Source organism: Amphiprion ocellaris, chromosome 7, assembly GCF_022539595.1.
Source record: "Amphiprion ocellaris isolate individual 3 ecotype Okinawa chromosome 7, ASM2253959v1, whole genome shotgun sequence".
Lineage (NCBI taxonomy): Eukaryota > Metazoa > Chordata > Actinopteri > Pomacentridae > Amphiprion > Amphiprion ocellaris.
This window is the reverse complement of record NC_072772.1, coordinates 22,256,591-22,271,924: the sequence shown is the minus strand read 5'-3', so window position 1 is coordinate 22,271,924 and position 15,334 is coordinate 22,256,591. Positions and strand designations below refer to the sequence as shown.

General features: G+C 40.5%; 2 protein-coding genes across 27 annotated transcripts in view; one reads left to right on the top strand and one right to left on the bottom strand.

The window, feature by feature from the left end:
- LOC111571470 (alpha-2-macroglobulin-like protein 1) overlaps positions 1-2,415 on the top strand; it is a 46,496-nt gene extending 44,081 nt beyond the window's left edge. For both annotated transcript variants that reach the window (XM_035950198.2, XM_023274646.3), the window contains exon 36: positions 1,631-2,415. In XM_035950198.2, the coding sequence (XP_035806091.2) occupies positions 1,631-1,653 (23 nt within the window). In that variant the 3' untranslated portion in view covers positions 1,654-2,415. The remainder of the gene's footprint in view (positions 1-1,630) is intronic.
- phldb1b (pleckstrin homology-like domain, family B, member 1b) overlaps positions 2,029-15,334 on the bottom strand; it is a 153,744-nt gene continuing 140,438 nt past the window's right edge. For 19 of the 25 annotated variants that reach the window (XM_055012306.1, XM_055012307.1, XM_055012308.1 and 16 more), the window contains 5 exons: positions 14,761-14,907; positions 13,209-13,428; positions 9,679-9,764; positions 9,511-9,540; positions 2,029-6,697 (listed from right to left, as the gene is read on the bottom strand). In XM_055012306.1, coding sequence (XP_054868281.1) covers positions 6,557-6,697; positions 9,511-9,540; positions 9,679-9,764; positions 13,209-13,428; positions 14,761-14,907 — 624 coding nt within the window. In that variant the 3' untranslated portion in view covers positions 2,029-6,556. The remainder of the gene's footprint in view (positions 6,698-9,510; positions 9,541-9,678; positions 9,765-13,208; positions 13,429-14,760; positions 14,908-15,334) is intronic. The other 6 variants (XM_035950195.2, XM_035950196.2, XM_035950179.2 and 3 more) reach the window with 1 other exon arrangement.

Genomic DNA, 15,334 nt, shown 5'->3' with positions numbered 1-15,334 from the left:
AAAACTCAAGTAGAACTCCAACTCAAGTAACATCCTCAGCAGAAATGACTGGTTTTAAGTCAAAGATATCACTGTTTACTGGCTCTGCTGTTCAGTCCCATCATCTGACAAATTTAGATTTATAGCGGTTTCTTCTTGGTGGAAATAAGAAAAAAACATAAGACACTGTTAAAGATGTTAAACACAAATTTCAATTTTACAGTTGTATTAAAAATGCCCTTCACCTTGAAATCGTTGCTGTTTTTGGAGACAGTCAGACTTCTGTTGCATTCCTATTGGTTCTGATGTTTTTCTACCATGTTCTGCAGCGTTCTAATACTCGTTAAACTGAGAACAGCTGATGCAGTAGTTATCTAGTCAGTTTCTAGTCCATTCTGAGTCATGGCTAAATCCTTGCAGCTTAGTGAGCTGCTGTCAGGGTCCGTCACATGGAGACAGGTGTGCTGCTCACAGAACAGAGAAACACTATAAAGTCATATCCATGTGTTTTTAAGGTCCAGTGTTCATAGTGCAAACAATCAGCAAAAATACAAGAAGTTCCAAACTGTGAAAGATTTCAAAGGTCTGGTAGGAATCCAACAGTAACTCGTGCTCTGGCAAGAATGATAGAGACCAAGAACAGTCAAACATGGTGGTGAGACTGTGATGGTTTGTGGTTGTATATCAGCTGTGGGGACAGGTCGTAGAAATCGTAGAAATAACCAGGACCATTTGGAATGTAATAGGAGCTGCACTCAACAAATTGTGATAATTTCACTGGTATTAATAATGTAAATACAGAGAAAAGAAAGTTAAAAATGATAGTTTAAAATGTACCATTAACCTTTCTAACACAGTATCACATTTCCAGCCTGAAGAAACCAGTTTATCAAATAAAATTTTAATATAAATAGAAATTTGACATGACTGGATGATTCTGGGCTTAACTGTATAAAGAGTGTAATGAAATGAATCTAGAATATTCAGTGTCCTCTATAACTCCAAATTCCATTCCTAAAAACTACACAATTATTACTCACCAAGGAACGCGGTGGAGTTATGTGACAATCGCCGTTGGTTTGTCTGTCTGGCCTTCTGTCTGTTAGCAACATTAGTCAAAAATGGAATAATGGATTTGGATTAAATTTTCAGGGAAGGTCAGAAATGACACAAGGACCAAGTGATTATATGTTGGCAGTGATGCAGCTTTTAGTCTGGATCCACTGATTTGATAAAGATTCCTGTATCATTGTGAAATAGTATCACTGTAACCATGACAACAAGTGAACACTACGTCAGCTGCCTGTTGACGATCACGATTGTGATCCTACTACAAATCCACCACTGCGGACCACAAATTATTTAAAGATTTGGTCCGTCGGAAATCATACAAGGGCTGAGCAGCCTTGGTGGTGCTGCTGTCTGAGTACTTCTCTTGTTTAATGTTGTTTTCATTGTAATCTGTTGCTGTTCGCTACAGAACAGCACACGTCTAACGCTTCATTTGTCCCATTTAGTTTAGTGTTCCGTCCTACTATCTGTAGCTGTTTGTGAACAAGGCTGCTCCACACAGATGTTATTTTTCTTTAAACAGTGAGTTTAAATGTATGTGTGGTTTCCAGCTAAACACCAGCATGTGTTTTCTCTGCAGGTGACACCATCAACGAGCTGTAATTTCCAATTCCTGCGAAGCTGCGACAGGAAGTGCTTCAGTCGGAAGAATCACTGTGTCAAAGAGAGAAACTTCTAGGTGTTTATTTTTTTTCTTAGACCGTTTCTTTAACTTTTTTACTTCTTTTTAGCCGTGTTTCATTGAGAGGGACTCCCACTTTGTGTAATTGTAGGTGCAAGTTTGATCTTTTATTTGTAGCTTTTGATTGTTTTGTGTTCTACTTCTGGTAGGTGGTAGCAGTGGTGTTGTCCTGCAGATCATGACTGCGTGTAATGAAACCAATAATCAGTCAGCTTGAGAATCCATACAGTAGTTAGAGCCGCATCTCTCTTCAACACTGGAACCTGCACATTATAACCCAGCAAAGCAGCCACCGCTCTGTGATAGATGTTTTTAATAGATTTGACAAAATCCATATTCATACATGAAAGTGACGCATGAGACATACAGGGTACCAATAACAGTATGGTCCGAGTACTGAGTGTGTGTGTGTGGGTGTGTGTGGAGGTGTGTGTGTGTGTCACAGGATCTACTCTCTAGAAAAACAAAAGTACAGTCTCATGAGTGCTAGGTGACTTATTCTTGGTGTGTGGGTGTGTGTGTGTGTGTGTGCAGATGTGTTCTGCTGTACCAGTAAAAAACAAAACAAAAAACAACCAAGGTAGATTGATACATCACTACCATACAATTTGAAATGTAACTGACTGACAATAAAATTTCTAAAATGACAAAAATAAGTAAAAATTGTACTTCTGTTCATACAATACTGTCTCGTTTCATTTCAATAGTAAGATCATTTTTTCATTCAGGCATCCTCTTTACAGTATATTATGTTTTCTTTCTTCTCAACATAGATAACAATGTATATACCACCGACTATCAACAGACATCATTTAACAGCCTTGCCAGTGTTGAATAGTTTGGTTTGCACAGCTGTGCAGGGAAAGTAAAGGCAAGGGGGACAGAATATATTAAGGTCTTTTCACTAGTCTTCTACTTCGCTTTTTTTTTCTCTTTAGCAGTAAACATGTCACTATCTCAGGCACCACAACCATAAATTATCATCACTGTACCGACACATGAAACTAAACAGCAGTTCCACATGCTCCAGAAATCACAGCGTAGTTTGTCGTCTACTCCTGCAAAAAAAAAAATAAAAAGAGGGGGGAAAAATTGTGTCTGGGATCTGCCGACTACAAACTGTTCACGGCTGATCAATAGATTCATAATGTGATGATCAACACTTTACGACAAAGACGGTCTGTTAAAGCTGAAGATTTTTTAAAATCGTCCTCATGCATGCAGGCTCTGGGTCACAGTGGGGATACAAAGCAGGGGATCACTGATGAGACTGCAGATAAAAGGTAGCTTTAACAGTTTGTTGAAATAAAGAAATACAAAATCCAATTTTACCTAAACATCCACCCACGTTATTTGACTAATATATAGCATCTGAATTAAAGCTGGGTTAAGCTACTTTTTGGGGCATCATTGTGCAAAGATTCCACACTAACCTTTAACCCTTTGATGCATAGACCACATGAGGAGATACCCATTTTCCATTGGATTTGGGTCACTTTTGACCCAGGTTATGCATCAAAGGGTTAAGAAAAGCCAGTAACAGGAGATTTAAACGAAGCACAAGGCTTTTCACTGACCAGGTTTGACAGTACCAATAGGCCGCTGCTTACACAGGATGTGGGGGAGAAATGCTAGTGAAAACATTACCACTCAGGAGAACAGCGAAGCCACAACTGAATGTTGACTCCCTTTGTGTATTTAAAGTGTGCACATCTGGAGAGGGAATTTTCAAATTTTTTTTTTTGTCTTTGCCAAATTCCTGCCTATATCAGCTTTAATACTGAATCCACAACTCAGGGACAACTCAATGTTTAATTTATATTGTTTTAAGTGACTAGTTGAGAACTGTTTTTTTTTTTTTTTTTTTTTTTTTTAAAGGGTCAAAAACAAGCAAGCGTAGATGTCTGACTTTGTCTTTTCTATGGGTCAGGGCACTAAATATTGCATTCCCCATAATGCAATTCAACAGTGTACCCACATTTTTTTTCACTGCCCCATTAATCCCCAATTCCCTGTCAAAGATGGAGCCACGACAACCCTGATGGCATCGCTATGACATCATTAGGGTCATCTTCTTAGACTTGTCTGTTCTTACAAACTAATACACCTCATTACTGGCAAACTGACATGAAACTTGGTGAACCTCCCCTTTAGTACCATTAATAACAGGAACTGCCTGAATATCTTCTCTGTTGAAATACTGACAGTGATCTCACTGATCCCCACTGTGCTCAGGGCCTGTGGTATCGCTGCCTGTAATGTAGCTGCAGGCAGACGTCCCCATGGTGACGTAGAAAACCTCATGCAAACCTGTCCACATACAGCAATACAGCTCAGAAACAGATTAAAATTCATTCATACAATTGCAGCCTCCCAGCAAGGCTGAGGACACGGCATCAACAACACACAGTCAAGGCACAGTTCTGAATTGCATTAGTCCATAGTGTTGATCCTGTGGGGTCCTGCATTGGTGTGGTCATTGTAGCGCCCTCCGGTGGTTGTTGCTGTAGGCTGGCAGTGGTGTGTAGTCACATCATCAAGTTAGCTACAGGCTACTTGGCAAATAGATGAGCTTCACCTGTTTCTGTGCACACACAGATATGCAGTTTGCACCTTGAGTTGGCAACATGACGGCTTCATACGGACACAGTGATGTATTCCTGTTCAACACCTTCACAAGTACACTGAGAATGTGGCAGCTTTGGTGAGACCAACAGTCTTGGTGGTCACCTCAATGTCCTTCAACTGATGGACCAGATTTAATCCCATAGTAAACTGTTCAGATGTGGAGATGATGGAAATGCATGTTGATCCTGGTTTAAATTAGCAGACGGACAAACTTTCCAGTTGGACAAACTAAGCTAACCAGTTGCAGCTTTGTACCAACCAGCTAGAACCTAAAAACTAACCAAGAGCCCAGAGAACGCTAGCTTTGCATAAAATCTGGGAGTACTGGGCAAATTGACTGACTGGACTGTGCAGATTCTCAGTAATCCAGGTCATGGCGATCCTAAGTGCCTTAAAGAAGATAACTGGACTTCTTTTTGGTTTGTGAATGTTTCACCTTTCAACCACGAGGTTTCCTCAGTTCTCTCTGACTGGAGGAGTTCCAGGTATTTATTCTCACCCCCAAACCATCGTGAACGTAGCTGGTGTGTTGGACAAATTTGGAAATATTTTCTGCAAACACATTGAACAGTGTTGTATATACAGTCCAATGCAAGGAGTGCACAGGCCTATATACAGATATCTAGTAGAGACTAAACAACCACTTCACAAAGTACATGAAAAAACAGGACAAAACTCAGCAGCCCACCTGTCTAAAGGCTAGGGATGCTCTTTGAAAACAGTCATGTCCACATTCTACAACAGATAGTTTGAGTCCAAGAAGCTATCTGTATTAAACTAGAACAACTACCTCTAAACAGGGGAGGGATCTACTACACCACTTATTGGGTATTTAGAATGCAGTCATGAGATCCCTCACCAGGATGTTTCACAACCAATCACAGCTTGACGCTTGTGAGCTTTAGGTTGTTCATCGGTCTTTAGTCATGTGAGCTGGGAGAGAGGATTAATTCTCAGGATTCCCATCCAGTCTGATAGCTTCAAGAAACCAAAAAGAAGAAGGTACCTTCTACTGAAGTTCTTAGGATTAACAGAAGCTGTAGCTAAAGCACAGAACTGTTTGTTAAACTACAACTTGCTGTTTTTACAAACACAGCCATGCTAGCCATTTGACCACTGCTTGCAGTCTTATGTTAAGCTAAGCTAATAGTCTCTGGCTTTAGCTTCATGTGTGTGAATGGTTTCACTCTCATCAACTCTTAGAACTGTATTCAGCTGTGAAGCTGGATGCATACAAGCACATTTCTGAAGTATCTGAATGCTATGGGTTTAATGGAGCGCTGATTTAAAGTAATTCAAATATACCAAATACTGCACAAAACACTGTTAATGAGCAGCTTCAGTACCAATACTGGTACTTACTTTTCAAACCATATACTGGTGAAACCACTGTGAGAACTGCAAAGTGAACTCCTGAGCGTTGTGGGACAAAGTCTAACAAAATACCTCCAGTTACTTTGGTAAGCCTGTATGAAGAAATGTGACCAGGATGTACTCAGAATGCCTCCATGTGCTGTAGATCCTGCTAGGTTTAGTCTGTGAGCAGCAGTGAGGTGAAGTGACTGGAGGATGCAGTAGTGTTTCACTGCTAGAGACTAAAGTTCTGCACCATCACATCCTCTCCAGCCCCTGCTCAATGACTCATTTCTATTATTTCTCATAGATTTACACATTTTGGATAAACTTGTATTTTCTCCAAATATATCTCTAAAATGATTACAGCCTTTGACTGAAGATTCTTTTAAGCAATTTCTGTTTAAACTTAGCAAAATCATGATGAAACACTCAACAAAAACATTGGCATTATGTCATTTGGCAATTTTCTCTAGAAGTAAAAAAGAAATAAAGGAAACAAATAATACAAAAGATTCAACCAACAGTAACTACAAGATCTCCATTTGGCAATATAGAAAGGCTTTGTAAAGTCTTTGACAGGTATATATTTTGGTTTATGTACAGAAGTGTGTGTGTGTTGTGTGTCCGCCAAGGGCTCCCTTTTTCAATCCCAACAGCATCACATAAAAAATGTGGAGGTGGAAACGTCTACACGGTAAATCAAAGTGTGATTAAAAATGAGAAGTAACAAAGAAGGCGTGGTGTCCGCGGAGGACTGGAAACAGGAAGGACCTGTGGAGTCTGTGATGGGAGAGTCCCTGCCGAAGCTACCTGCTCATCACCTGCACTCTAATGCGTCTCTTAGTTCATGAACTGTGTGTATCCCTCTGCTCCTGTGACGATCACATCCATCCAGATCCTCATGGCCTCCGCTGAGGGCGCCACCATGTAGTAGAGCCGGTCGTGGGTCTTCACGCAGAAGGTCAGGGAGGGGTTGGGGCTCTGCAGGACCAAAACACAATCAGTCTGTTGTACAACGTCTGTTCACACAAACCACCCACTCTCTGCTGCCTCTCTGAGTTATATGAGATCCATTCCAACCTTCTATACGCTACAGCACACAGTTCCTGTAGCAGTGCTCAGAACTACACCATCTGTAAATGGAGGACGTTAAGTTAACAGACTGGAATCCACAGTCCTGTATTAGTGTTCAGTAACTGCTGTGTTAGTGGACCAATGGAGAACTCTGGTGTCGCATAGACTAAATACTTTACCTCTCATGTATCAACATTGCAATAAGACAGAGCTAACACTCCAATTCCAAATCCAGTCTTTAAAAATCCATCTTGTTCAACAGGTCTGATCACCCTTAAATGAGATTTTTTTTTAAATAGGAAATCCATTTACTGAAGATAAAGAGGCAAAGTTAACACCACAGTCTGCGTCAGTTACCTCTTAGTGCTTAGTTATCTTGTGCAACTTAGTCTGTTCTGGTCTTTAGTCCACACTTTTGCTGTTTTGAATTCCACTTTCACAACTCCAGGTTGTTTCCAGAGAAAAACTCTCAAACCCACTGTATGCTGGCTGCCCAGCACTAACAGCACATAAGCAAAGATAGCGACTGGCTGGTGAACGTCATAGATCGTATTTACGTATTCACGTAGTGAATGCCAAACCACCCACTGGTTTGTGAACTACCACCTGGATGTGGTAACAAGTGAGGGCTGGATTTGTAAAACACTACGCACTTCAAGGTAGCCTCATCCTAAAACCTAACCTGCTTTATCATCTAATTTTCTCTGAATGAGACCATCATTTATAAAGATGTTTTGATTGAGATGGGAAACTAGCAATTCAGACCAGAAAACTAAGTGGGAAAATATTTACTGAGTTCAAATGAGAACTAGAGCCATTTTCTCATAGACTTCAATACAATCTGACTACTCTCTGGAACCAGAGGAGTCGCCCCCTGCTGGCTGTTGGAAAAATTCAGGTTTGAGGCACTTCATTGGCCTCACTTTTCAAATATGGCGGCTACGTCCATCTTTTACACTCCCGTTCAAAAGTTTCAGGTCACTTAGAAATGTCCTTATTTTTAAAAGAAAAGCAGTTTTTTTTCAATGAAGATAACATTAAATGAATCAGAAATCCAGTCTAGACATTGTTAATGTGGTAAATGGCTAGTTGGAAACGGCTGATTATTAATGGAATATCTCCATAGGGGTACAGAGGAACATTTCCAGCAACCATCACTGCTGTGTTCTAATGCTACATTGTGTTAGCTAATGGTGTTGAAAGGCTAATTGATTAGAAAACCTTTGTGCAATTATGTTAGCAGATGAATAAAAGTGTGAGTTTTCATGGAAAACATGAAATTGTCTGGGTGACCCCAAACCTTTGAATGGTAGTGTACGTACAGTCAGTGGTGAACACATAGATCAACTGTTTGCTAATATATTGAGGTTGTGTTCAAAGCTTGTTGTTCGGCCACTAAGTGACTAAAGCTATCAATTAATGCAACTTTAAAGATGCTTTAAAACATCCTCATAAAAATATTAAATCTACAACTGCACAGAAGTAGATGCATAAACAGAATTACTTGTTTTATTGTGCAGCAAAAAACTGTGAGGAGGATTGAGGAGTCTTGACTTGTTAAATGCCCTCAGTGCTTTTGGCAAAGGTTGCTAGGTATTTTCAATTTTTCAGTAAAAGTGATGCTCAGCTCTGAGTCTGTAGCTGTAAGTCCAATGGTAATACAAGACTGACCAGCTCTGCACAGAGAAATACCTTTTTCCAATACTGAACTCAGCACAAGATATCATCATTCATGTGGAGTATTGGTGTTATTGATGTCTCAGCTGTCGATTCAATGAACTATGGGGATGGTAATATTCCACAAAGAAAAGGACACTTTCAGATATTGTCGTCGCATATTTGCTTTCCTCACTGCGGTCTTTTCTTCTGAAGAGCAACCAAGCAGACTAGTAAAGTATTTGATCCTAACATCTGCATCACTTTTCCTTCTCTAAAACATTTTCTTTGTGTGTGTGCTGAGTGCAGCAGACTTGAAAGTTTTTCCCTCTGTAATGTGACATTGGAAGTGACAAGTAAAATCAAAGTTCCAGAGTTGATCAGAGCCACACAGTTTGTCAGAGTGTGCTGCATTGCGACAGGCCATCAAACACACACAAACACAGAAGATGAGGAGGCAGCAGCAGCTTCATGTTGGAGATAAAAAACAATGAGAAGACGTGCAAGGCTCAAGTCAAGCAGCAAGCAGCCCCCATAGTAAAGAACAGAAACAGGGCCAAAAACTACACCCACAGCTCTATATACAAGGGAAACTACCACTTCCTCAGCAGAGAGGTTTCTTTGAAAATAAATGAAAAAGGAAAGGGAGATCAAATCAGGTTGTTCTTCTATCAAACCTTTAAAGGACTAAAAATAACTTCTTAATATGAAGCAATCAGCAGGTATGGACCTTACCTGGATTCCTCTGCTCAGCTTCTTTCATACAAACGTAACACTTCTTAAAACACACAGCACAGACACATTTCTCTGTTAGAGGAAGCTCTTATTTTCTAATCACTCCACTGGTTTATACTGGGATCACTGGGATAGACAGAGGGAACAAGCAGGATTAGCAATTCAAACTATCACACTTGTGAGGATTTCAGGCTTCAGGCCGCTCACTACATTTGAACCATGCATCAGGAGCCACAAACCCTCTCCTCTCTTCTCTACGTAGCACTAACAGTTTGGACACACTAGGCTCAGTGGGGTGAGACGGGGGAACAGAAAGCGTGGATACATACACTGGTCATATTCAGGTTGAAAAATCCCTTCTGTGACAGCAGCCGGCCAAAGCAAAAGCACAAAACAAGAAAAAATGAAGCAAAACACAGAGTGCGCAAAAAAACGTGTGAAATTAAAGAGAACGTAGGATGAGAATTAACGTGAGAAACGACTCATTCCCAGCATACCTTTGTGGCACTGCGCAGGTGATCGTAATAAACCTCTTCTATAGCCTGGAAGTAGATCACACCCTTCAGCTTGGTCTCATGTTTGTCTGTGGGAAGGAAAACAACGTGGGTTTGGTCAGAGACTGAAATAATTTGACAAAGACAGACTTTTCTTGGCTGGAAAAGCAGAGGCGCACTGCTTCCATGTCACCTAGAATCAGGACGGAGAGAACACACGATACGGTCATTAAAAAAAGAAGGAATCAAACTTTGATCATGACCAATTTATAGTCTGTGATGATGGATGGAAAAAGACAAGCACAGCACTTTTTCTCTGTTTTTAAACCAGTGGTGCTTCATTGTATTTTCAGACTTGACTGCATTCTTACGCTACTCTGGTACATCATTGCAGTTTGTTTCATCAGCCACTGCAGAACTGCAGTAAGGAACCGGTGGGGAACTCAACACCCCTCTCTACCTCCAGGCACAAACACTCCACAAGCCAACTTAAGAGTAGTAGGTAGAAACGCGGGGCTTCATTTCGAGGAATAACACTTTGGTTTTAATACGCAGCTATTATCTGCTAATGACCTCTTTAGCATTCAAATAGCCCTGCAATCGGATCTCATTTGACTGCATGTAAATTACCAAAACTCTGCTTGTGGTTGAGGTTGATTAACATGAATTAGCGGCGCTCATGACTTATGCTCGTCACCTCCTGTTACTCATCGTTCAAGGTCAAGAGACAAGGGCAAGCGATGCATCTCAATCAGCCTCCTCAGAGAGCGCAGCGCCGAGCGCATTTTAACTACTGCCAAAGTAATCTCAGTACACCTCCTCACGCTGGCTCACTTTCAACAAGGTACGCTTTAAGCAGCTTTAAGCGGAACCTTCTGAGGACTTCAAAGGCCTGACAGCGAACAAGTGTCCCAGAGCTCGCAGCACAGGATCAAATTACACGAGCGTGCATGCTACATACTACATGCAATTCTGCTCAAGGTCTGGAGGACACATGTTCTGACTGTCACTCATCCACAGCAGAACATTTCTGCCACTTTACATGTTCAGTGTTCAGCTCACTGCAGCCGCTTTTCCATTCTACAGTCTCTCATATTTACATATTTTTTCTACAATATTTTGGCTGTTGCTGACTGATGTAACACAAAAACAACCCCAAGCTTTGCAAAACTAAATCTTCCTGCACACACACAGAGGACTTCAATGCATCGCAGCGCCATTAACACAGGATGGACACATTAACAGGACGTCACAATAAAACGCAGTCAGTGGGGGAACGTTACACATGTACAAGAACCGAAGGTCAGGTTTGAAATACCTGGACTTTCCTTGATTATTCACATTTTCTGCTATTGTATCTTTCAACTCTGCTACATTTGAAAGAAAAATGTTGTACTCTCACGGCACTACATTGATTTGAGCTTTGGTTACTACTTGCTTTTGAAGTTGAGATCAATTATAAGAAACACGAGGAACTTAGAAAATATGATGCACTCTTGTACAGTATATAAAAGTAGCTCAACTACAACCAAATGCACCAGTAAAATGTTGTTTAAACACTATGACACAGTATTAAAACCCCTTTTGAGCGCTGACTAAACTTTTAAAAACGTGTCTCTGTCTATCAAAGTTACACTACCATTCAGAAGTTTGAGGTCGCTTAGAAATGTCCTTATTTTTGAAAGAAAAGCAGTTTTTTTCAATGAAGATAACATTAAGTGAATCAGAAATCCAGTCTAGACAGAAAGAGACAGGAAACATGGGCAGAAGAGTGAGGGAAGGATATGTTGTAACTGGCCATGAGGTGGATTCAAACACATGACCACTGTGTTGGGGACTATAGCCTCTGCTTATGGGTCGTCCACTCAGCCAGCTGAACTATCTGGGCGCCCCTGAGGGGATTTTTCTGTAATAACATGTGCATTAATTTTACTTGTTACTAGGTACTGTTCTACTGCAGTGTGTGAAGACATCGGTGACCATATCAGACTGTCAAGACTGTTGTAACTGGCTGTGGGTGGCCGTGTTGTATTACATTAGATTATAACGTGTTCCTGTGGTTTTTCTACATATCTGGATTACAATTTCAATCTGCAGTAGTTTCTTCTTCTCGTCATGCTATTGAGCTCAACATTTCACTTCACTCATGTCACAAAGAAACCCTCGGTAGGGTTTAGTAAACCAAACTTCAACACATAAAACAAACGTAAAACTTTTCAAAAACTCTTTAAATTCATCTACATTTATACTTTGTGTAGCTCAGATGGCAAACCTATTTGTTTCTGCTTAGTCACAGAGTAACATTTAGCATAAAATACAATTTTAAAACTCTTATTTTTAGGCAATTATGCTTGAAAAGTGAAAGTTATATTTGAGTTCAAGACATTTAAAATGTGAACTAACACCAGATATTCTTCTAAATGAAATGACTAAACCCTGAGAGCTCTCCATTATGACTTGACTGAAGCCTTAATGTTGCTGAGACAGAGTTTCATCAGGTTGCCTGAGGTAGGAAGCCTAAAAGAAGCCCTGCTGAACTCAGCTGTTTTTGCTGATTTCTGCCACAAACAAAAATAAATAGCTACAAAGTGAAACTAATATACACTACTGTTCAAAAGTTTGGGGTCACCCAGATAATGTTATGTTTTCCATGAAAACTCACTTTTATTAATGTGCTAACATAACTGCACAAGGGTTTTCTAATCATCAATTAGCCTTTCAACACCATTAGCTAACACAATGTAGCATTAGAACACAGGAGTGATGGTTGCTGAAAATGTTCCTCTGTACCCCTATGGAGATATTCCATTAAAAATCAGCTGTTTCCAGCTAGAATAGTCATTTACCACATTAACAATGTCTAGACTGGATTTATGATTCATTTAATGTTATCTTTACTGAAAAAAATTGCTTTTCTTTCAAAAATAAGGACATTTCTAAGTGACCCTAAACATTTGAACGGTAGTGTACATTTGGTACAGAAGCTGACGTCACCCTAAATCATCTGTAAAACAGACACAGTGCTGAACCAGAGTCACTGTCTGGGCAAGCTATGATGACCCCTTCAAGAGCCTGGCAGCAACATGTGTGAGGCTGTAGCTGGTAGAGGAGCTGCACAAATGCAAGGTTTTGTTCTGCTTTAATATACTGCAAGTCTTTCATGTTTCACTTTGAGAGAACAGGCATCGAGGATGAGAACTTTCATCTCCTTGGACTGATATTATCTCAGGGAAACTTTCGCAGCAGGGCTAATCTGAAGAAGATCAGCAGTTTGTATCTTCAAGAATCTTGGGCTGGGCTACATGAACAGAAAATGTACTACTGTGCTGAACAGACAGAAAAGCATCACCCAGGGACGCTGTTCTTCAGTTCAAGTCTTCTGTCATCTCATTCTACTGCTGAATTGGCAATAAAGACATAAAAAAGAAAAAAGCACCACCCAGACAAATTTTAAGTGCTCTACAAAGTGCAGAGCAGAGCAGCTGCCAGCAGCACACACTGAAACCCAGAAGAACAAGAACGGTGTGTCTCACCAACATAGTAGGAGAAGGTCCTTTTGAGGCGGTCGAAGACGAACCAGCGTTTCTTCCAGGACTTGATCTTGCCTCCCATCTTCACCAGGTAGCCCTTGCACATCTTCTCAGTGAGGATGACGTGGTAGCACGTCTCCACACTGTGGCCTGATGACTCTACATGTGTGCGCAGGTCGAACTCCTCCTTCCTGATGGGCAGGTAGCGAGTCATTGGACGGGCCTAGAGGGAAAGAGCATCAGACACAAGCACAGGAGGGTCAACAACAACAGAGAGAGACAACACATGACACAGCTTGGCTTCATCCATCCATCATCGAGACACCGCTTAATCACCATCACAACCACCCTCCCCAACCTGCAGGACATTTACAACAAATGATGCAGGTGAAAGGCCAGGAAGATTGCTGCTGAACCCACCCACCCCAGCCACAGGCTGTTCTCTCTGCTGCCGACAGGGCGGCGTTAGCGCTGCCTGAAGGCAAACAGAGAGGATGAGGACAAGCTTCTTCCCACAGATGGTCCAACTGCTGAACCTGAAACAATAGACAATCAAACCTGCATATTCTGTTCAATATCTTGTATATATATATATATATATATATATATATATATATATATATATATATATATATATATATACCATGCACATATATATATTATTTGTACTCTTTGACGCTTTGATTTATACATTTACTCGTTTATTTCTATCTATGTGTATATTCATGTGTATATATATATATATATATATATATATATATATATATATATATATATATATATATATATATATGCATTTCTTGTGTGTTTTTATTCTTTATTCTAATTATTCTTATTGTTTGGTCTAGAACAGGAGCACAATGGTGTTTGTGATAAATAAAGGTCTTGAATCTAATCCTCATTAGGGTCTCTGGGGGCTGGAGTCTGTCCCAGCTGACTTAGGGTGAAGACAGGGGACACCCTGGACAGGTCACCAGTCTATCACAGGACTACATATAGAGACAAACAATCACACTCACATTCAAACCTATGGACAATTTAGAATCACCAATTAACCTCAGCATGTTTTTGGACTATTTGAGGAAGCCAGAGTACCTGGAGAAAACCCACACATGTACAGGGAGAACATGCAAACTCCATGCAGAAAGATCCTGGGAAGGCCGGGACGCAAACCAGGGATCTTCTAGCTGCAAGGCCAAAGCGCTAACTACCAATCCACTGTGCAACTCGACTTCCATCTCAAACAATATATTCTAATCAAACTTTACATGTATTAAAATGTAAATTTTTTGCATCTTTGTCTTCTGTAGAGAGACATACAGAACAGCAGTTGCTTACATACAGAGGTTAGAATGTCTGAACATAGAGGTGGGGTTATTTTTGATAAGACTGAAGATTGTCTAATTTAATGATGCTGAAAACTGACACAAAATATCAGCTTGCAGCAGCACCAGTCCAAAAAAACTCCAGGGTTTCTGCTACGCTTTTAGCTGACAGGTGGAGTAATTTTACACTTTTCCACCATGCAGCCTCAATTATGTCTCATTTTACTGACCTGAGAGAAGTTCTTGGCCCTCATTTTGACCTCCTTCTCCACTAGCTGCTGCCGGTGGAAAGTTTCATCCTGCAGTCTTTTCTCTGCCTCCTCCCTCCTCCTCCTCTCCTCCTCCAGCATCTGACGGCGAGCCAGGCTCTCTCGTTCCTGGAGGAGAGAGCTTTCATTAAATATTTTTTTTGATCTGTGGAACGGCTTTGCAGAGCACGCATGTTATTTTTTTTCCCAGTCAGAACTTAGCTCCACATTCATACATTTATGTACATGTTCTGCTGGGAGCTGAGCACAAACTCCCACTGCTGGCCACCATGCAGCCCCACCACAGAGCTCCATTCTTTTAACAGAAAGCTTTTGGGGTTTTTTTTTTGGAGAAGTTATGATCAGATTGATAGACAGAAAAACACACGTACATACATAAACATTCAGCAGACATGCAAAGTCAGAAAGCCTAAAAGTGAAAAAGGCAAACAGAAGGAGGAAATTATAAAAATATACTGATGATAACAAGTATAGTTTTTCTACAAATTTGACAATAAAAACAACAGAAACTTTACACAGTGATTTTCACATTTAC